Source organism: Choloepus didactylus, chromosome 19 (assembly GCF_015220235.1).
Source record: "Choloepus didactylus isolate mChoDid1 chromosome 19, mChoDid1.pri, whole genome shotgun sequence".
In the NCBI taxonomy this organism is placed as follows: Eukaryota; Metazoa; Chordata; class Mammalia; order Pilosa; family Megalonychidae; genus Choloepus; species Choloepus didactylus.
Window position 1 is genome coordinate 62066966 of NC_051325.1, and position 18404 is coordinate 62085369.

At 54.0% G+C, this 18404-nt stretch overlaps 1 protein-coding gene across 3 annotated transcripts in view; it reads left to right on the forward strand.

The window, feature by feature from the left end:
- The window catches only part of PHACTR3 (phosphatase and actin regulator 3), a 237698-nt gene that overhangs the window by 20123 nt on the left and 199171 nt on the right, over positions 1 to 18404 (forward strand). The window contains exon 1 of one of the 3 annotated variants that reach the window (XM_037811590.1): positions 4721 to 5087. The exons of the other annotated variants lie outside the window; for them this stretch is intronic. Within the exon in view, the coding sequence (XP_037667518.1) occupies positions 4970 to 5087 (118 nt within the window). The 5' untranslated portion in view covers positions 4721 to 4969. Of the gene's footprint in view, positions 1 to 4720; positions 5088 to 18404 lie in introns of those variants that run through there. 3 annotated transcript variants of the gene reach the window in all.

Consider the following 18404-nt stretch of genomic DNA (forward strand, 5'->3'; position numbering starts at 1 on the left):
GCTAATCCTATCTTCTCTGCTAGGCCAGGATTTCCAGGAAGCTGAGGCCCTATCGTATCTTGTTCACTGTGGTATTTCCAGCAAATCACAGGTTCTTGACTCACAGTAGATGCTCAGGAGATGCTGCGTGGATGGGAGGATGGATGGATGGTCAGGTGGTTGGTTGGATGGGTGAGTGGATGGGTGGGTAGGTGGATGGATGATTGGATGGTTTGAAGGATGGGTGGATGAATGATTAGATGGGTGGATGGTTGGGTGGTTGGTTGGATGGGTACATGAATAGGTGGATGGATAGGCAGGTGGAAGGATGGCTGGTTGGATGGTTGCAAGGATGGGTGGATGGGTAGATGGATAGGTGGATGGATGGGTGGGTAGGTGAATGGATGGGTGGGTAGGTAGATGGGTGGTTGGCTGGTTGGAAGGATGGGTGGATGGATGATTAGATGGGTAGATGGATGTATGGATAGTTGGGTGGTTGGTTGGATGGATATGTGGATGGGTAGATGGATAGGTGGATATGTGGGTGGATGGATGGATGGTTGGATGGTTGCAAGGTTGGGTGGATGGATGAGTGGGTGGATGGATGATTAGACGGGTGGATGGATGATTGGATGGATGGATGGGTAGATGGGTGGATGCATCCATTAACTTGCACTGTGTGGTTGTGAAAAACAATGTTGATATGTGAGGGTGGGATTGGTCCTTGTGTGGTCCTTTCCTCACCACTCCTGGATGATGAGGGGCACTTCTTAGATGCACTCATGTATGTGTGGGGAGGGGGACTCTGCCCACCTCAGGGTCACCCCTGGGGTGAGGCTCTCCTTCTGGAATGCCCCTCCTTTCTCTTTACCACTTTGTGCTTTTTGAAGGAAAGGCTCTGACAGATTTATTAACATTGCCAGCTTTTTGTAGTTCTTTAAGGCAACCTCGTTGGGGTTATCAGGGCTGCCCTGAGTGAGGAAACAGCTTTGGGTTTTCTGATCAAGGATGATAAGGGTGGCCCCATGGTGGGTTCCCCAGGCAGGCACAGGAGAGGTTTTATCTGTGATTATTCTCTGTGATGTAGCAGGAAACAAGAGGCAGAACAGCTCTTCCTTCAGATCCGACTCTCAGCCTGTGTGCCTCCGTGCACCTTGTTGGTTCCTTTAAAAATAAAATTAAAAAAACCAGCTCATTGAGATATAATTTGCATACCATAAATTTCCCCCATTTAAAATGTGCAGTGCAATGGTTTTTAGTATATTTATAGAGCTGTGCAACTATCAGGGTAATCTAATTTTAGAACATTTTTATTACCCCAGAAGGACACCTTGTAGCTGTTGGCAATCATCTCCATTTCCCTACCCCCCCCCACCCGCACCCCCAAGCCCAAGGCAACCCCGAGTCTCTGTCTCCTTAGATTTCTCTATTCTGTATATTTCCTATAAATGGAATCATAATAATGTGGTCTCTTGTGACTGACTTCTGTCGCTTAGCATAATGCTTTCTGGATTCATCTATATTGTAGTATGTATCAAACTTCATTCCTTTTTATGGCTGAATACTATTCCACTGTGTGGATAGACCATATTTTATATATCCATTCATCCACTGACATTTGAATTGTTTCCATTTTTTTTGGCTGTTAATGAAACCTTCATGGTTCTTAACCTGTGTTTCCAGATCAACTCCCAGCCCCTTCCAGGGATATTATTAGAGAAGGGACAGTTCGGTGACTTCACAAAGACCCCTTAGGGACCCTCAAGGCTGAGAACCCCTTCTGTGGACAGCTTCCTGCAACCTACCTGTGGGCCGGACTTCCCAGGCTCAAGCCAGGCAGGGCTTGAGGGTGAAGGACTTTGGAGGCAAAGTCTCTCCTGCAGGTCATTTACAAGGAGACTTTATTTTTTTCTGTTGATCAGTAGGGGTGAGCTTGCTAATTTATTTTATTTTATTTTATTACGGGACTTTTCAAAGCCAAAGAATAATATAATGGACATTTACATACATACCGGTGTCAACAAATCATAATATTTTGCTAGAATATATACTTTTCAGAAATAAAACATGATTTTCTGCTTTCTCCATCCACACTGGCCCCCTGAAGACAAACCCTAAGTCTTATCTATTTATATATTTTAATCCTTGCCCATGCACAGCTGCTGCCAGCTAAGGGCTTGGCTTGGGTGAGTGGACGCTGCGATGTGACCATCTCTGAGGGTCTGAGATGCTTTGGGGGGTGCACGGCAAGGCTTTCATAGGAAACTCAGCCTGCCCTTTGTCCCGGGAACATGAAGAGGCAGGCTTCCCCTAGTGCCCGCCTGTTTGAACGCCTCTCCCCCAGCTCATCTCCCTTTTAACACACGGAGCTGGCTCGGACCCGCAGTGGACTCTGAAAGCAGTTCCCTGTCAGTGTGTGGTCAGTTTCCGTCAATGGCAGTGGGTGCTGCTTTCCCATTCACTTTAAAATGCATTGCAGTGAAAAGAATGGGTGGAAAGAAAAATATTGTCCATAGCCGACCAGGTTGTAAGCCGGGAAGGCCAAGAGGTGCGGGGATGGTGGGTGGTGGCAGGTGGCCGTCCTGCCCTCCTCCCCTCCTCCTCCTGCACACTACCCCCACCCCACCCCACCCCCATCCCTCCCTGGCTGGTTCTGCCCCCCTGCCCCTGGCATGCTGCTGCTGGCTGGGTCCCCCACAGACTTTCTGAGGACCACACGGACTGGCTGGGGTGGCCCATCCACAGGTCACGAGAAACTGCCTGGATGTGGGAGGAGCCTGTGGAGTAGGGGGGCTGCTGAACCCCGGCCTGCCAGCTGGGGCTGCCCAAGGACCCTTGTGGAGAGATCCTGGGTCCCAGGAGCATTGGCTGTGTCCCTTCCGTGGCCTGGCTTTGTGGTGACCTGGACCATTGCCTCACCTCTGAGTCATGCCCTCCTCCCTAAAGTGGAGTCCACAGTAGCTGTCACCTCCTTGGGGACTGTGAAGAAGAAATGACGTTAACTGCATGAAGTGCTAAGCCCAGAGCTGGACGTGTAGTCACTGAGCCCAGTTTTAAGCCACCAATCTCCTCTCTGCTTCATGGTAGGGTGTTACTTGCCAATCGTAATTTATTTGGGTATCTGCTGGTTTATTGGTGACTCTTCCCAGGCCTCCCCCACCACCCCCCCATCCTGGTGGACCCATCAGGGCCCGGCTTTTTCTGTGTTGTTCATGCTGGATCCCTGAGGCCTGACTGGGTGCCTAGGACGAGATATTCCATAATATTTGAGGTGAATGAAGGAATGAATGAATGAATGCGTGCACACTTTCTCTGGAGGTGACTGTGGCTGCTGGGGGCTGCTGCCAAAGCTCCTTCTGGAGTGAGTGAGCGTCCTCTTTCTTACCCCTGCTCTGTGTTCTGTCCTTGGCACCTAATCGCGACACCCAACACTGCCAGGGGCTCACCTGGTAACCGCAGGCCCTGCTTTAGGTGCCGGTGGTATACGACAGAGCAGACTCAGGTGCCAGTCCCTGCCTTGCTGTCACCAGCTGGGGTCCCCCAGGCACGTTCCTTTGCTGAGCGCCAGCTCCATTATCTGTGGAAGGGGCGAAGAGTGGACCCCCTGCCCTGGGGCGATGTCTGAGGGGTGGGATAGGATTGGGCCCATCGTGGGCTTATCCGGGCAAGAACTTGTTCTTCTCTCACTGGGAGCCCCTTCCCCTGCTGCTCCTGCAGCCCCTGGGTCCCCGCCTCTGTGGAAACGCCTCCTCCCAGAAGCCTTCCTGCTGGACGGGGCTATGTGAGACAGCGCCGCACCCCATCCCTCTCCGTCTGCAGGTTCTCTGCTTCTGTCATTACCCATCGAAGCTGGGGAGGCAGGAATTGCCCGTGTTCCCCCCTTCCCCCTCCCCCCATCCACAATTGTGGGATGTGCTCACCAGCACTTTGGAGGACCCTCTCTAAGTGGCAGCTCTAAGGGGGGCACCTCCTGTGCCCAGCGCCCCTCAGCTTCATCAAGGGCTTCTGGGGGAAGCCTCCCTGGAGAGTACCTTTACCCCTCCTGCCTCAGGAGGGTGGGCAGTGGGGAGGGGCGTGGTGCCTTGCAGGCCCAGGCCCGGTTGGTGGGTGGGGTGAAGCTCCAAAGCTCTCCCTGCGTCCCCCATGGTGGGGGTAGGGCAGCGGCTCCAGTGGCCCCTGCATCCCGCATCCCGCATCTCCTGTCCCTGGTTCCTGAGAGAGAAAGGGCCTGGAGGGAGCAGCCGCCTGCAGCTGCTGGGAAAGTCGGCCCTGCCTCCAGTGTGGGACACCCTCGGGGTCTCGCCTCCGTGCTGGAGGGCGGGGGGTGGACGAGCGGATCTAGAACGGGTGGGGTGGGCTGGAGGGTGGAGGGTGGGTTCCTAACCCAGTGTCCGGCTCCCTAGCAGCAGGCTCACCAGGTGTTGGAAACCCCTCCCCATCCCGGTTCCCCTCACTCCCCTCTCCCGTGACGTCATGCTTCGCGCGCGCGGCATGATGGGAGAATCCTAATGTTTTCCAACAGATGCTCCAAGAACAGCTTTCAGATTAAAGCAATTGCAAGAGCAAAGATTCTTCTTTTTTTCCCTTTTTGTCCGGGGGGGTGGGGGGTGGGGTGGGGGGAGGGAGCGCCCCCAGACTTTCCGGGACATCACCCCCTGCCCCAAGCACGCAATAAACACTGACAAGGAAAAGTTTTTATTTCCTGGTTCAACTTTTTTTTTTTTTTTTCCTGGAATATAGACTGAAGAATGGGAATAAACACGAATAAATAACAAAGGGAGGCCGCGCGCCGGGATGCGTCGGGCTGCAGTCGAGCGGCTATTGTCTCCCCGCCCTGGCGTCCTCCGCCCGCTCCGGCCCTTTCCCTTTGCTTCCTTATTTTCTATTTTAAAGAGACGCCCCCTCCAGCCCCCTCGCCAGTGACCTTGGCCGCCGCGGATGCTCTGATTCCCCGCGGCCGCCGCCAGCTTGTCCCGCGCCGGCCGGGCCCATGGCCGCGTCCGAGGACGGGAGCGGCTGCCTCGTGTCGCGGGGCCGCTCGCAGAGTGACCCCAGCGTCCTCACCGACTCCTCGGCCGCCTCCTCCGCGGACGCAGGGGAGAACCCAGGTAACGGGGCGGGGCCGGCCGGGCGGGCTGGGGACGCAGGTGGCGCGGGGGGCACCCACGGTCCCCGGGGCTGCTCGGTGCCCCTCTGTGCGTCTGGGGGAGCCGCGGCAGGACCCCGGCGCTCGGAGACCGCAGGTAGCATCCCCGATAACGCAGGGCTGGGGCGCCGCCGAGCCCTTTGTCAGGAGAGGGGCCGATTGCCTGGGGACAGCCCGGGGACTCCGCAGTCCGCCCTCCCTGCGCCGCGCTGCCTCGGGGCCCTGCCGTCCCTCGGCGGAGAGGGGGCTGCCCTCCCCGGGTGCTGGCGGCGCGGGCGGGAGACGGTCAGACCTGTGGCCGCCTCCGCCCGGGGCCGGCCGCGGGCTCTGCCCTCCGTCCCCGCGGGGCAGGCAGGGCAGCGCTCCTGCAGGGGGTTTCGCGGGCGCCGCGCTCCGCCGGGGCCGGTGCACCTGGGCCCGCCTCCCCGGACAGGTGCGCCCGGCGGGAGGGAGGTGCAGGGCAGGTCCGAGCCGCGGTTCCCTTACGTTATAAGGACTCCATCCACGGCCCCCTCCCCCAAGCACGGCGGCGGCAGTTGTTTAGGGGATAAATCCTGGCCACAAAGGCGTCTATATGGCTTGATTGATTACTTTTGCGAGAGGAAGAAAGGCCTAATAAAGCAGGAGGGGTGTGGGCGGTGTGCGCCGTCGCCATGGAGATGCGGGAAGCAAAGTGATCATTACAACCTTTCCCCCGCCAGAAGGCAATTTTCACTTCACATGGGGAAGTCTGAGCTGCTGAAACAGGGTAGAAAAAAAAAAAAAAAAACAAAAAAAAACCCACCGAAGCTTGTGTTTTGGTATCAAGCCACAGAACCCAATTTTCTACCTTAGAGAAGCAGGATGGCTTTGTAGATTGTTTTGATAATAAGTTCCCTTTACCTTCCTTTGAAGATATCTTCTCTCTAAATGAAACGTCCCCAAGTGGGTACCTTATCACGTTAAATTGTGGGCATCAAAGTAAAGATAATCCCGAGGTCGGGGGCAGGGCCAGACTGAAAGCTGGCTGTGGGGAGAGGTTCTTTCACTTGCCTAGAAGGCTTTAGGGCTTCACCATCTAACTGCAAAAGAAGACCCGGTAAAGGCAGCTCTGTAGGCACCAGAGCCTGGTTTGAAATTGCAAACAATAAACCCACCTAAGTCTTTGTTAGGACTATTGACACTGTCATTTGGTCAAACCAAAGTGCCAGCCAGAGGAAATCCCTGGCTTGGCTGTATCTGGAAGGGCAAGTTAATTTCCTTGGGGTTTCAAATACAGGCTGCCCTTAAGGCTTTAATTAATCCTTTTATTGGAAATCAGGGGTTAAGCCTTCTGTACTCCATGATGGATTGGGTTTCTGTGTGCTGGAGATGCACATCCATGATTGTTCCAATTATGGAAGTTGAATGACTCGTCACAAGAGAATCCTTCCCAGCTCCTTTTGTCTCCCTGGCAGTAAAAGGAAGCAAACTTGAAATGGAAATTATGGAGAATTTAGCTTTTTGGCTGTCTGTGAGTTGATGCCTTCGTGGGTGGGAACGGAGGGCTTGGCAGGTGGCTGGTGCTGGCCGGGGATGGGGGAGGAGAGCGCGGATGCCCGTGATTAAGTTATGCCCCGGAGGATGTACGCCTGGGCTCTCCTCTGGTTTGCTTCTTCAGTGGTCAGAATGGACCGAGAGCAGGTGTAGCATGTGAAAATCTAAAATGTGCACAGTTCTGTGAGTGGTAGAACCTTATTCAAAAGCACCAAGCAATTAAGTATGTATGCACTGTGTTAAGCAGAGTTCTGGCAGAAAGAGAATCGGAATCTTCGAGTTGGAAGGAATCACAAGCTGGAAGCAGGAAGGGTGGCTTAGGCAAATGTTTTCTGCAGCCATCTTGCCTAGCTGGGTTGGCATGTGCTTGGATACCTCTCCTGATGGGGGACTCACTCCTTTCTGAGACAGTGCATATTTAGCGTTGAGCAGATCAATGAATAAAAAAATTGACTGGCTCCAAAGACAGGCAGGGTCTTCTACATGTTACCCAGGACTTTGAGGGAGTCCGAAGTTTTATATTTATCGGTGCCCCACCCTGAGTTGTTCCTTCCCTGGGCTGGAAAGTCTGAGCTCTTCATCTTGCTCTCCTTTAGGGCCTTCTGCATTTGTCCATGTGCTGCTCTAAAGAGCGACTCCTAAAAATTGAACCCAGCTCTCCAGCTGCGGGATAACCTGTCACAAAGTCAAGTCAAAGAGGCACCCCCTTCAGTCTAGATTCTTTATTTTTATTTAAACGCCCAAGTTTACATTCACCCTTCCTCTCAAATGCATTTTTAATGCCTCAGTATTCTTTTAATAAAAACTCAAAACATTACTGGAAAGTAATGCAATTTTACTGAGATATGCCCACACTCCATACAAACCATCTGAAGTATTCGGTCATTGTAAATTCTCTTTTGACACCCCTCCATCTCCTTCTCCAGTGGTTGTGTTTTTTATGAACTTAAATGGAGATGCCCTGGACGTTTTCCTACCTATTTATATATTTGTATTTACATGTGGTTGGAAAGTGGCATATGAGAAGCCTAAGGGGCCCAGGATTGTACGGGCTGCCCCTCCACCTGAGTTTTTACTCAACATTGGCTCTTGGACATCTAACCACGCTGGTGTCCCTGTCTCCCTCTCTCTTTTCATAGCCACATAGTACTCCAAGAAACTACCCCCACAGGCCAGCCATTGGCTATTTGTGTGGCTTTCAGCTTTTATGCATCACAAGCAACACCCCCGGGACCCACCTCCCCTGCCACCTCGTGCTGCCGCCTGGCTTCTCCTGCAGGCCATATCCCAGCTGTGGGATGTCTGGGGCACAGGGGACCTGCATTTTTATTTTAATCAATGGTTGTCAACCTGCACGTGGAAAACGTACCAGACGCTCCTCCTGGAGTCTCTGAGCGTGCCCTCTCCCCAAAGCCTTGCTGGCCCCTGAGACCCTCGGTCTGTTTTTCTCCAGCTGGGAGGGTGACAGATGCTACCTTGTGTTGCTGCTTTCTGGTTCCTGGATTGCCAGCGAGCTGGGGCATCTTTTCGTGGCCTTATCAGTGCATTAAATCTCTCAGTGGCCACGTCTGTGGCCCACACTGCACAGCAGGGATGCAATATCCCACCCTCCAGGCGAACCCGTCTACCGGGTCTACTTCCTCGCCCCATTTGTGGCTGCTTCAGCATCTTGCATTTTCACAGTGTTCCTCTCTGTAATTCCTTACTCTGTATCCGCAAGTAAGTCAAGGTTGTCTCCCAAAATTAAAAAACAATAATAATAAGGGCAAGGAAGGCTTCCTATGATCTTGCCTTCTCCCGAGGAGTGTCGTATGCATGCGTTTACTTCTTGGCCTTCCACTTGCCCCCAAGCCATGGAAACGGACGTCTGAGCGCTCCAGGCTGAGGGGCCTGCCCCAGCATCAGTCCCCCTGACCTCCTGCTTGTCCCACCCCGTGCTCCCTCTCCAGCCTTCTCCATCTTGACCCCGCACTGCTCTTGCCTGCCTACCCCCCCTCTCACCCCCCATCCTTCTCTTCCCGACACTCGCCTCTCTGGTTTTGGCTGCATTGCTCTCCCCTGCTGCCTGCTTCTCCTGCTCAGTGTCCTCTTCTCGAGCCTTCTCCCTCCTGGGCATCTCCCTGGTTCCCAGCTGCCAGGACCACAGATAGACTGTTTCAGAATATTTCCGTAGGGACTTGCCGTTTGCGTTGTCAGCGATTCTGCTCAGGAGGCCTGGTGCACAGCACGCGGGGGATCTTTGATCTGGACAATTTTTCCCCACTTTGGTGCTGTTGCAATTTTGAGACTAGATGTTGTGTGTGGGGTGGTCCCGGGCCTTGCAGGATGTTTAGCAGTTTACCCACTACTTGCGAGCAGCAGCTCCCGTAGCTGTGACAGCTACAAATGTCTTCAAACTTTGCCACGTATCTCTTGGGGGGCCAAAATCTCCCTGGAGAACCACTGATGAGAGCACTAGAGTGCCCATCAGAACCACCTGGAGGGCTCCTTGGCCCACACCGCTGGCCCCATCCCTGGGGGGGTGGTGCTGGGCATTTGCATCTCTAACAAGTTCCCAGGTGCTGTGGTCGGGGCCTCGCCTGGAGAACCACTGAGTCTAGACCGGGGTTGTGACCTTTCTCTGGACAAGGCACGAGTGTGTGCATAGGTGTGTGTGCTCACCCAGCCCACACCTGGCTTGTGTGTGCCGGACCTCTGCTCCCTGCTGGCTTCTTCCTGTCCTTCCTGTCCCCAGGAGGCTGGCTCTGTCTCCCGATTAAAGTAGCTCCCTGCCCCGGTGGGCCCTGCTCCCATTCCTAGATCCTGAGCAGCTCATCGTGCTCATTACCACCCGGGGTTCACATCGATTTCATTCTCTGTGGCCTGTGCCCCTTGGACCTGGACCCCCACCCCTACGAGGACAGGGCTGTCAGCCGCTGCCGCCGCAGCCGAGCCCGGCCTCCCACCTGTGGAGTGGATGAGGGCCTGCACCTGGAACTGGCCCCACGCAGCTGCAAGGCCTCTGCACCTCCTGGAAAAGCGGCCCAGTTGTGGTGGAGGTTGCCGGGCTGCTCTGGGGAGCCTGCGGCTGGGACTGATCCATCTCTCCCCTGTTGCCTGGAAAGGGAGAAGCCTTTCAAAGCTGCAGACAGACACACTGACACATACTCACCCCGAGCTTGGGGCTCCGCCTTGACCCCTTCCTCTTTCTCCTCACTTCCTCCAGCCCGACGCCAGGATTGAACGGGGCGCAGCTCGCTTTCGCCCCTACACAGGCTCGTCACGGGAGCCTCCTCCTCGCTGCCCCCGCAGCCCCACGCGCCCAAGTCACCGGCCTCCCCGCCCCGCGCATTTGTTTCAGGCCCCCCACCACTATCCGGCGTCTCTCCCCTGGACCACCTCATAGCGCTGCCAGGGTCTCGGCTTCCCCTGGCCCAGGCTTCCCCCTGCAGCACAGGAAGCTTCCCAGATGCAAATCTCCTCTTGCCTTTCCTTGGCCTCAAACCCTTGAAGGCGCTCCTTCTCCCCACCCCCCACCTCGCCCTAAGGACAAAATGCAAACTTCTTCCCCAGCTTTAAAACCCAGCCCCTTCCCCCTCCTCTCCCCCATCTGCACCCACCCTCCTGCCCCCAGCCCACCCACCTTGCAGGTGAGCAGCCTCCTTTCTCCAGGTTGTGGCTCGTCCTGGTTTTATTCCTGGAGCAAAATCTCACTTCGGAGTTCCTCGTGCAGGGGGCTCGCCCTCTGGCTCCTTGCAGGGTCTGCGGGGCTTAGTGCGAGAGCCAGGCGGTGACTCCCTCATCAGCTTCCTCAGGGTGACGGAAAATAAAAGCTGGGTGCTTTAACAAATAATACTTACGCGGTTTTTTTCTGGTTATGGAAGTATTGCGTGTTCGTTACAGAAGATGATTCAGATGCTTCTGAAATTTCCCTTCCCTGCCCCGTCTCACCCTGACCCGACACCGAAAGCTGTGACCATGGCCAGCTTTGTCTTTGGAGCCTTCCCATGTGCCTCGCGTGGCTGTTTCGCATTAGACCATCGGACACCAGAAAGGTGGGTCACAGGGTCCTTCTGTCCCCAGTCACTTTCCTGGACCGCATCACCCTGCCCATTTCCTTCGTTGCACTCCTGGAATTATCTCATTTATTCATTCAACAAACGAGTTTATTGTCCCTCTCGCTCTGGCCCTGCACTTTCTAATACGGTAGCCACGAGCTGCAAGTAGCAATTTAAATTAATTAAAATGACAAATTCAGTTTCTCAGTTGCAGGAGCTTTGAGCTCTCAATAGCCACACGTGTCTCGTGGCTGCCATATTGGATGGTGCAGAGGTAGAACATTTCTAACATCCCAGAAAGTTCTAGACTGCCAGCTCCCCGAGGACAGTTGTGTTCTTGGCTGTCATTAGTCAGTGCTGACCCAGGGCTGGCACTTGGATGTTCCCCATCCAGGTGAATGTTTGTTGATTGCACCAACACATAAGAGCGTGACTGTCAGTTCTAGAATACTCCTGCCTGAGGGGACTCGCTGCCTCCTGCAGTCAGATTGCCTCCCCTCTAAGCACAGATAATTTCCTAGCCACACAGGATTAGTTTTTGTGAGTTCAGTGAACTTTTCCACAGGATCAACAATATGCTGTGCTTGGCTCTTGCTTGCTTGGCCCTTGCTACTTTGTCTCTTTGGCAAAGAGAACAATGACATATAAAGGAATTCTTTGCGTGCAGTAGGCATTAGGATTAGGCATTAGGATTAGTGAAGGGTCCAGGTCTGGTATCTGCTACCTGCCAGATACGTGACCTTGGGTGAGTCACTTCACCTCTCTGAGCCTCAACTCCTTTATGTAAAATGATGGCAATTGTTGTCCTCAACTCCAGGGCAGGTGAGGTTTACGAGTCGTGGTTTATAACCAGGAGTAATTTGGAGCCAGGGGTCATTGGCTACAGAGCTATTGGGAGGCAGGGGCCTTCTCCAACATTACCACCTCATGATAATGAAGTTTGGGAAGTAGGGGTTGGGGACTGTGCTGCTTTGGATGTATTATGTCCCGCCAAAAGCCATATTCTTTAATGCAATCTTTGTGGGGGCAGACATGTTAGTGTTGATTAGGTTGGAATCCTTTGATTGAGTGTTTCCGGGGAGATGTGACTCAATCAACTGTGGGCAAAATGTTCAATTAAATTATTTCCATGGAAATACAGACTCCAGCCATTCAGGGTGGGTCTTGATTTAATCATTGGAGAGTCCTGTAAAACAGAAGGACCTCAGAGCAGGTGAGAGTGACATTTTGGAGAGCAAGCTGCAGCTGAGACGTTTTGGAGATGGCTATTGAAAGCAGACTTTTGCTGACGCTTTGGAGATGCTAGCCCAGAGTTTGCTCTGGAGAAGCTAACAGGACAAAACACTCCAAGAGCAACATTTTGAAGAATGCACAGGAGCTGAGAGAGGAAGGTGGGATCAGCAGACGCCAGCCACGTGCCTTCCCAGCTAACAGAGGTTTTCCGGACACCATTGGCTTTCCTTTGGTGAAGGTACACTTGTGTTGATGCCTTAATTTGGATATTTTCATGGTCTTCAGATTGTAACTTTGTAACCAAATAAACCCCCTTTATAAAAGCCAATCCATTTCTGGTATTTTGCATTCCGGCAGCATTAGCAAATCGGAACAGGGACTGATGTTGTCCTGCCCAGTCCCCTTCTGCCTGGTCAGGTGGGTCCGGTTCTTTGAGCTTCCTTTGCTTCATCTGTGAAGCCTGGGTAACAGCCCCACTGACCAGAGGGGGTCTAGAAAGGGGCCAAGTGCCCACCAGGGTCCCTGAACAGGGCCGGGCCAGGGGCGTTCTCTGTGAGTGGCAATGACAAGGAGAGGGGGGTGGATTCTGGGTCCTGAGTCTGACTCTGTCCTACCCTGTCCTCTGGACGGCTGTGCCACAGTCTCTTCCTCCCCAGCCATTGGCTCCTGACCTCACCCACACTTTCCCTGTATCCCCATTTCCAGCAACAAGAAACCTCCCAGGCGGGAAGAAGAGGGGGTGGTGAGGGCTGCAGGGTGTTGACACGGCCTTCCCTGGAGGAGGCGGGGAACGTAGGTTTGTTTCCTCTTAGGTAGATGCATTGCTGCCCCATCAAGAGCAGGTAAAGAAGAAGGGGAGAAGGGCTATTGGGTCATCAGCTGTCGTCCCTGCCATGTCATTTTACAAAAAATAAACCTTCATGGCATTTCTTCACTGAGAGGTTAAAGGTTGGACTAAGAGGTGTGATGCAAATTTTATTTAATAATATCTATCCAGCATACAAGACAGACAAGGTCACTGCCCCACATGGAGATGACAGTCTGGTAAATGATCAATGGCCAGAATAAAAATGTGCCTATGGTCAACAGTGTGTTATATACTGGATGGTCAAACTTCATTTTATTTAATCTTCATCTGAATGCCTGAGAGTCAGTGGGCTGGGGAGGCTGAGTGCTAGCCGGTGGGCCCACAGTGGAAAGAGGCGGCTTGAAGAGCCCTTGGAGTCCAGGATCTTCTGATGCCCCACCTGCCCTGCCAGCCCCACCCACTCCCTACCTGCCACGCCCCTCCCCACCTGCCCCGCCCCCTCTGCCTGCCCCAGCTGCATCTCAGGGAAAGCTGTGTTTTAGAGGAGCGGGTACCTGTGTTTCGTCCCCATCCCCTATCAGGCAGATGTGTATCTGTAATCACATAAGCCCAGCCTTAGGCCTACTCGTCCATCTCCTGGGTCCTTTAGCCAGAATGGCCACCAGGGCCACATCTATTTATAGAACTCAGGCGATGTGCGGGCGGAGAATCGCTGTCTGCAGAGCTGTCGAAGGACCAGTATTCCCCGGCTTGGTCTTGTGCCTTATCTAATGGGCTCAACGTCACAGGCTTTGCCATCGATTAGTCGGCAGCCACGCTCGAAATTAAATCCACCTAGGAGCGAGGAGAGGGTAGGAGCTGCGGCTGCGAGACTTAGTAATTGTGTTTATTACGCATTGTTGTAGAGTTGCATAGAGCACTTCAACAAATCACCCTTGGCCCCAGTACTCGTACAAATCCGTTCTTTTGTTGTTACTATTATTTTTGGATGCTATTTTTTTTTAAAAGTTTGTATCTCTATGTAGAGAAAGTGTTTGCTTTATTGTGGTCACTAGCTCTAGGGATTTAAAGTTAGGAAGAAATGCCAGAAAACATCTTTCCGTTTCTCTTGGCTGGGAAACCTTGTCTGAGGCCACTGAGTTCTGGGCAGTCATGGTCCTCAACTCGGACGCGTCCAGATGTTGCTGACCTGGCACGTTCGTCATCGGGGCCTCTGCGGAAGGCTCCAGACGCGCGCCAGCTTCCGGACTGTCGGGGCACCTGCTGCCCGTCGGCCGCCCCCCACATTCCTTATTTGCCTGGGTACGGGGATACCGGTCCTCCATGTACCGTGATGGCGTAGTGTTCATAGGAATCACATTTACTGACACAAAGGGAAGATGGGCCTACAATATTAAGGAAGGGAGGGTGTTGGTACACAGAAATGTGGGGAGAAGTCGTGAGGGTGGCGCTAGGAGGCACAGGCCTGGCAGAACATCACGGAGTTGGTTCTGGTTGAAATGAAATGGGGGAGACGCTGTTGTGAGTTCTTGGTCCGTGACCCGTGGATTCTCACTTTTTTATCTGCGGACACATCTGGCGCTGCTGTGCAGCTGGAGCTCCGTGGGGCCGGGGGTGGAAGGGGGGCGCCCCCACTGGAAGGCGCTGTCTGGAGAGGGGCATACACTTTTAAAACTTTTTATCTTTAAAAGATTATGTTTATTACCTGAAGAACGATGTTCTCCATTGTTAAGTTAACAATAAGAACGATAAGCTTCGTGTGTGCTTTCGAACATGTGTGTAAATGACAGGTCAGTGACGGTGTGTGTGTGTCCGGCGCTGGTCCTCTCGCTTTTGCCCCTGCTGTGTTGCCCACCTGTGGTTTCTGCACCAGGCGTCTCAGGCCGCTGCGAAAGCAGCCTCCGGGCCTCGGTGGCTCACAGCCGTCGGCCCCTGATCCTCGGGTGGCAGCAGGTCAGCGGGCTTGGCGGGGGGGCTCTTCTCCGCGGGTCCCCGTCCTCCCCGGACCCACCACCTACCTGGTCATGGTCGTCCTGTGTCCATAGTGGAAACGCGCCAGGCCTCTGACGGTCTTGGAACCTCCTCGCCTCGTTGCCCCACGTAGGCCTGGAGCTAGCTCGTGGGAGCTCGGCCTGGAACGGCAGGCTGCCCTTTGGGGCCCAGGACCCCGTTATCCTCGTGGAGGAGCCAGGACCAGGGAGGCAGAAGGCAAAACTGTGTAATGGGACAGGAGGCAGTGACTGTGCTGAGCTAACCACGAGGTCCCGCTGGTCGAGGCTGGCGTGGGGGCTCGGGAAGGAAGGACCAAGAGTGTGGACGGCTTGAGATGAAGGAGGTGCCCCCTCCTCACTCCCTGCCTCCCCCCCAATCCTTGCTAAGTATCTGGTTCTGTTTGAATATGAAATAGCAGGGGAATTTAGGATAGTTCATTATTTTATTTCATTTTGTTTTCATGGGGAGGGTGGGTAGTGAGGGTCATTTAATGGTGCAGCATGGAGTAAACTGGGCGCCTTGCCCTGGGCTCAGGGCGGCGTCCTGCGGGGGCTCTGGCAGGTGTGGGTGGAGGGGGATGGGGGGGCCTGGGGACAGGAAGCTCCGGGGCTGCTTGGCCTGGGGGCCCGTGTCCCATCTGCCTCCCCCTGGGCAGTGCAGCTTGTCCGACCCCAGATCAAGACTTCGTACAGTATGGACATTTTAATGTGGTTATTTCCTTTTCATGTTTTCCCAGCTCTTTCCCACTTTCAGGGGGATATGTTTGCACCCTATTTGTAAAGAATTTATCTTGTTCGCAGATCTGTCCTGAGTCCAGGAGCGAGCCTTGCTTGTGGTGGGTGCTCAGTAAACATTAGTTGGCTGTTGGGTCACTGATACCTCAGTTGCTTCTTACCCCTATTCCCCTGCACCCACAACCCACAGGGGAAGCGGAAGTGAGGGGGTGCCCCAAGCCCAAAATGAGTTCGGGTGAAAGGCCCTTGCCTGGGTAGAAATTCCGAGAGCAGACGGGCAGGCCGAGTGGGCAGTGGCTCAGCGCACGGCTTCCCAGGAATGCGTGCAGCTGCAGATAAACCTACAAATACGTTAATAACTGGTCTCTGCACTGCTTTTTTAAATTAACTAATAGCAGTTTATTCCAGGAGGATGTTAGCACAGAGCAGCTGCTCTGTGATAGGAAAATACAGATTCCAGTCATTTGCCTTCTTTTGTTTCCGTTTTCTTCTCTGACACGGGTTGAGTGGACGGTTGTGTCTTCCTAGAGGAAGAGTCAGGCAGTGGGGTCAGGTGCCGTGGCTGAGATTCAGAGGCAGATCTTTTAAGGTTACCTTCGCCATCTGTCTTTCAGGCAATAATCTCCTTTATAAGTTTTTGTGCTTATTTTTGTCAAAAATCACCAGGAGAGTGAGTCACCGTGTGCGTGTCCTTCTATAATTCCTTCCTGTCTTTGAAAGGCCACAGGCAGGAAGGACCCCGGGCGAGGGCCGTGGTGGCCCCTCCTGCAGGGAGCTGGGGCCAGGCCCCTCGGAGCTGCTTGTCTGGCCGGACAGGTGTGGGCTTGAGCCTGGCCCTGCCAGTGATCTGGGCAAGACCCTGCACCAGGTGGCCTCGGTTTCCTCCTCCCTAAGAGGGGCACCACGGTGTTTGTAGCTTGGGGTGTCGAGAGGCTCCCACAAGGCACGTGATGGAGGGAAGGAGACGGAGGCTGTGGTGTTTAGTGCATGGGATGCACGGGGCTTGCATTGGATCTGAGCAAGAGGGAGGGGGTGGCTGGCATGACCTCCAGGAGTGTGACTTGTGCACCCAGGTGAGGAAGTTTGGAGGAGAGCCCGGTTTGGGGGAAGGAGGGGTTGGTCTTTGAGGCAGTGAAGGGGGTGCTGAGAAGGCACCGGATGCAGGCGCCAGGCCCTTAACCAGAGGAGAACCAGAGGCCTGGCTCCTGGGACCCTGGGAGGGAGTTTGAATGACACGTTAGCTCCTCTCTGTCACGTCCTACGTTAGGGGACCTGCCCAGCCTTCAGCCAGGCGTGGTGCTAGCTGCTGGGGGTGCCATGTGACTCCCCCGTCCTCCTGGAGCTTCGTTCCAGCCGGGCGCCTGACCCTGGATGACCAGCCCCTGAGGGTTAGATGGACCCTGTCCCTTACTCTTTCTGCAACCTTCGTGCATTGCCTGCCTTCTCTGTGCTGGAGCCCCCGACTGTGAAAAGAGGAAAATAACTCTATTATGGTTGTTTCCAAGGTGGCCACAGCCATCCCTCCTGCCCTCCATGCCCTTTTTGCATGGTGACTTTGCCACTTCTCCCGTTAAGGGGCTGAAAGGTGGATTCCTGTCTCCTGTGTCTGGGACGGCCTGTGACTGGCTCTGACCAAAACAGGCAGCCAGAGTGTTACCACGTGACTCCTGGGGCTAGAGCTTAGGAAACCGTGCAGCTTCTGAGGGCAAAAGCCATGGACAGCCGTGCAGAGGTGCCCAGGCCATCCTGCTGGAGGAGGACTGCGGGATCCCCCAACCAGCCGGCAGCAGCTGCCCAGCCCGCAAGTGAGGCCATCGTGGGGGGGTCTGGCCAGGCCAGGCTCCCGCTGATGGCAGCTGCGTGAGTGAGCTCAGCCCCTCACTGCCAGGAGCAGACCAGCCTGGCCCACATTTCTGGCCCACAGGAATGAGCAGTGATTTTAAGCCTCTGTGTTTTGGGGGTGGTTTGTTACGCAGCTGTGGGTTACCGACACTAACTGGTACATTTGAGCAAATGCATGTCAAGACATAACCCAACCACCAAATACAAATTACTCTCTGTCTCCCACTGTCCCTTCAAAAAATTTTCAGGGCAGGTCCCAGGACATGTAGGATTTTTCCAACATCAGTGTCCAGACTAAGCTAGTCCTGATTCAGCTTTCTCAGCAACCTGTCAGGCACCCACTCTGGGCCCCCAACTTCAGGAAGGCATCTCGGCCCTTTGAAACCTCCCTCTCTCAGCCTGATGTCAAGAGGACAGTACTTGTTAAAATACTTTTTTAAAGGTTAGAATGGTTTTAGATTTGTAGAAAAGTTGGGAAGATAGTACAGAAGGTCCCTACCTACCCTGTATCCGGTTTTCCGTGTTACTAACATCTCACATTAGTACGGTCGATTTGTCACAATTCATGAATCAATGTTGATATCTTGTTATTGGCTAAATCCATACTTGATTCGGACTTCCCTCGTTTCCCCTGATGTCCGCTCTCTGCCCCAGGATCCCGTCCCGGCTCCCACGTCACACTGAGTCATTGTGTCTGCTCAGCCTCCTCTTGGCTGGGATGGATCCTGGGACAGTTTTGAGAAGAAGCCGGTGGTCAGGTGGTGTGTAGAATTTGTAGGTGCCCTTCCACTTAGGACTTTTAAAATCCTTCATGGGTGGAGGGGTCATGAGTCCTGGAAGCAGTTCTCGTGGGTTTTCTTCGTAAGTTCTGCACGGAGGGGAGGGTCAATCCTGGACTTGCTCTGGAATCTGAGGTTCATTTGACCCCGCTGGGCCCCAGGTTCACACAGGGAGCTTGGTGGCTTTGGGGAGTTATGACCGTGATGTCCGGGCAGGACCGCCCAGCCCCTGGCTCAGGTCCATGCAGGTCACCTGTGGTGGCTGACGTCACCGCAGTCTCGTCGGATGCACTTTCTGTGTGTTGCTTAGAAATGGGAAGATCCCACTTAATTCTATGC